Below are 4538 nucleotides of genomic sequence, written 5' to 3' on the forward strand. Positions count from 1 at the left end.
AGGATGAATTGAAGCATGGTTGAAGGTATCACTTAGTATGGGAGGACAGCATAAGAATAGCTGTGTATGTGATAAGCAATACCCCTTATGTATGAGTGAGGGTGAACCAAATGAAAGGAAAAGAGGGGAGGAAGTGAGAAGCAAGGACAGGAGCAACTCTAAAATATGGGAGTTGAAGATATTGACTACAACACTGAATGAGGAGAGAAAAGCTTGTGGGACCATGTGGGATGTACCACTGCTCCTGTGAGATAATGAAAGAGCATTTGCGTCCCTGATAGGAGCTTTGTCCTTATTCTCAAAGCAACAGTGGCAATATGAAGAATAAATTAGAAAACATATGATGTAACTCCTCTGTTCAAATGCCACAGTGTAAATGGAGCATGTTGAAGTAGAAGAGAGCAGTCAGGAGACATGAGAACATGGACGTGAACGGTCTGTTTCTACATTCCAGTAAAGAAAAGATGTGTTCCTGATAAATAGATAAAATCTCACAGAAAAGAATGGGTGAAATATGAGGAGAATGGAAAGGGAGTTTATAAAATGTATGACAGTAATTCAAGTTACAGGAAAAAAATGAATGGGTCTAAAATCACAGATTTCTGATGAAAACCTTATTGGCTTTTACTTTACGATGGGAAACTGTAATGATAGGAGAACAATAAATGCTTTGGGAAATAATAAAGTGACGACATGAATTTTGCTTGGGGCTTTTGAGCTTGATGCCTATCATACACGCAATGGAGGGAACATAATTAGTCAACAGTGGAGCAGAAATCTGTATGTTACAGAGACATAGAGGTCTGGTTTTGAAATTGTAATATAACACATTGGAGTATATGAGACTGTCTTGAAATTTATACTAAATTGTGTTGACAAAGTATATCAATTCTAACCAAGAATATAAAAGTATAAAATCACATAGAGAAAATTATGAATAATTGAGCAGGAACAAGAGACAAAAAATGGTCCATTTTTTAAATCTCAGCACAAGTACATAGAACTCTTTAGAAAAGAATTGGAGGTACACATGTGTTAAAGAAAAGTTTAAAATTAATAATTTTAATGAGGACAGACATTTGGAGTTTTGAAATTATAATTTCTGGGAAGAGGTTCAGATCTGTTGTTGCAGGATATATACCCTAGATATGTTTTTTTTTATTTTAAAGGATCTGATATTTTCTCATTAGGATACTGGAGACGAAGAATGGTAATGAACAACCAAATTGTTATCTCCCTCTTTTTCCTCCTGGGACTGCCCATTTCCCAAGAACACCAGCACCTGTTCTATGCCCTGTTCCTGGCCATGTACCTCACCACAGTCCTGGGAAACCTCATCATCATCATCCTCATTCTACTGGATTCCCATCTCCACAGACCCATGTACTTTTTTCTCAGCAACTTGTCCTTCTCTGACCTCTGCTTTTCCACTGTCACAATGCCCAAGCTGTTGCAGAACATGCAAAGCCAGGACACATCAATCACCTATGCAGGTTGCCTGACACAAATGTACTTTTTCAATCTTTTTGGAGGCCTGGAGATCTTTCTCCTTGTGGTCATGGCCTATGACCGCTATGTGGCCATCTGCCTTCCCCTTTACTACACCAGGATCATGAGTCCCAAGCTCTGTGTGTGTCTGGTGCTTATGTCCTGGATATTTAATGTGCTGTATTCCATGTTGCACACACTACTCTTGGCTAGGTTGTCATTCTGTGACAACAATGTGATCCCTCACTTTTTCTGTGACATATCTGCCCTGCTCAAGTTGGCATGCTCCGACACGTATATTAATGAACTAGTGATACTTATCTTGGGAGGACTCCTCATGGTCATCCCATTCTTACTCATTATTGTGTCTTATGTACAAATTGTCTTCTCTATTCTAAAGGTATCATCTACTTGAGTTATCTACAAAGTCTTCTCTACCTGTGGCTCCCACCTATCTGTGGTCTCACTATTCTATGGCACAATTATTGGTTTGTATTTATGTCCATCGGCTAATAACTTTACAATGAAGGAGATTTCCATTGCCATGATGTATACAGCGGTAACTCCCATGCTAAATCCTTTCATCTATAGCCTGAGGAACAGAAATATAAAGGAGGCCCTTATGAGAGTTCTTATCAAGAAGAAAATCTCTTTATGAAGGCAACACTGAGATGTTTTTACTTAAATTTATCTTGTGAATGCATTGATATTAATATTACAAAATTTATCCTTGCAAGAGAATCTGCATATAAGAATAAATGTCATAATATTCCCATCTGCAAAAGGGAGTTTTAAAAAGTAGTTCAATTGGAAAAGGGAACCTTGAAGACTCAGTGATGCCATTCTCTGCCATTATTGTGTGATTCTAGATAATCATTAAGTAAAAATTACATTCTTATTTTTTGGATATTTTTATTTACATTTCAAATGTTATTCCCTTTCTCAGTTTCCTGACGGTAAGCCCCCTATCGAATCCCCCTCCTCTTCTAGTATAAGGGTGTTCCCTCACCCAAACCACCTCCCTTTCAACCTCCCCACTCTGACATTACCCTACACTGGGGAGTCCAGCCTGGGCAGGACCAAGGGCTTCTCCTCCCATAGGTGTCCAACAAGGACATCCTCTTCTACATATGCAGCTGGGGACATGGGTCTATCCATGCATACTCTTTGGATAGTGGTTTAGTCCCTGAGAGTTCTGGTTGGTTGATATTGTTGTTCTTATCAGTTTGCAAGCCCCTTCAGCTCCTTCAATTCTTCCTCTAACTCCCCCAATGAGGACCCCATTCTCAGTTCAATGGTTTGCTGTTAGCATTCGCCTCTGTATTTGTATCACTTTGGCTGAGCCTTGCAGAGGCTCACATGTTTATTGTGTGTGTGTGTGTGTGTGTGTGTGTGTGTGTGTGTGTGTGTGTGTGTGTGTGTGTGTGTATGGGCTGGATCTGCAGGTGGGGCAGGCTCTGAATGACCATTCCTTCAGTCTCTGCTCCAAACTCTGTCTCCATATCTCTTCCTATGAATATCTTTGTTCCCCCTTTTAAGAAAGACTGAAACATCCACAATTTGGTCATCCTTCTTGAGCTTCATGTGGTCTGTGGATTATACCTTGGGTAATTCAAGATTTTGGGCTAATATTCACTTATCAGTGAGTGCATAGGGTGTGTTTTTGTGACTGGATTACCTCACTCAGGATGATATTTTCCAGTTCTATCCATTTGCCTATGAATTTAATGTAGCCATTGTTTTTTATTGATGAGTACTCCATTGTATAGATACAGCATATTTTCTGTATCCATTACCCTGTTGAAGGGCACATAGGTTGTTTACACCCTCTGGTTATTAAAAATAAGGCAGCTATGAACATAGTGGAGCATGTGTCTTTGTTGTATGTTGTAGCATCATTTGGGTATATGCCCAGGAGTAGTATAGCAGGGTCCTAAGGTAGTACAATGTCCAATTTTCTGAGGAAACTCCAGACTGATTTCCAGAATGTTTGTGCCAGCTTGCAATACCACCAACAATGGAGGAGCGTTCCTCTTTCTCCACATCCACGCCAGTAGCTGATGTCACCTGAGTTTTTTATCTTAGCCATTCTGACTGGTGTGAAGTGGAATCTCAGGGTTGTTGAATATTTCTTTAGATATTTCTGAAACATTCAATATAGCTCAGCTGAGAATTCTTTGTTTAGCACTGTACCCCATTTTAATATGGTTATTTGGTTTTCTGAAGTCAAACTTCTTGAGTTCCTTGTATATATTAGAAATTAGCCCTCTATCAGATGGAAGATTGGTAAAGACCTTTTCACAATCTGTTGCTTGCTCTTTTTTTCTAATGACGATGCCCATTGCCTTATAGAAACTTTGCAGTTTTATGAGGTCCCATTTGCCGATTCTTGATCTAAGAGCATAAACCATTGGTATTTTGTTCAGGAAATTTTCCCCAGTGCCCATATGTTCAAAACTCTTCCCCACTTTTTCTTCTATTAGTTTGAGTGTATCTGGTTTGATGTGGAGGTCCTTGATCCACTTGGACTTAAACTTTGTACAGGGCAATAAGAATGGGTCAATTTGTATTCTTCTACATGTTGAACTTCAGTTGAAACAGCACCATTTGTTGAAAATGTTATCTTTTTTCACTGGATATATTTAGCTCCTTTGTGAAAGATCAAGTGGCCATATGTGTGTAGGTTCATTTGTGGGTCTTCAATTCTGTTCAACTGAACTACCTGCCTGTCTCTGTACCAATACCACACAGTTTTTACCCCTGTTGCTCTGTAATGTAGGATGAGTTCAGAGATGGTGATGCCCCTAGAAGTTCTTTTATTCTTGAGGATAGTTTTCACTATCCTGGGTTTTCTTGTTATTCCAAATGAATTTGCAAATTCCTCTTTCTAATTCTATGAAGAATTGAGTTGGAATTTAGATGGGAATTGCATTGATTACTTTTGGCAAAATGGTCACTTTTACTTATTAACCCTGCCAATCCATGAGCATGTGAGATCCTTCAATCTTCTGAGATCTTCTTCAATTTCTTTCTTCAGAGACTTGAAGTTC

General features: G+C 39.0%; 1 protein-coding gene across 1 annotated transcript; it reads left to right on the top strand.

Annotated features, from left to right (window-relative positions):
* The first annotated feature begins 1207 nt into the window (after positions 1-1207).
* On the top strand, positions 1208-2146 carry LOC116909558 (olfactory receptor 1468-like). Its single transcript, XM_032913177.1, is given in 1 exon segment — positions 1208-2146. A coding segment is annotated over 1 exon segment (939 nt).
* Positions 2147-4538: the final 2392 nt, after the last annotated feature.

Source organism: Rattus rattus, chromosome 9 (genome assembly GCF_011064425.1).
Source record: "Rattus rattus isolate New Zealand chromosome 9, Rrattus_CSIRO_v1, whole genome shotgun sequence".
Classification (NCBI taxonomy): domain Eukaryota; kingdom Metazoa; phylum Chordata; class Mammalia; order Rodentia; family Muridae; genus Rattus; species Rattus rattus.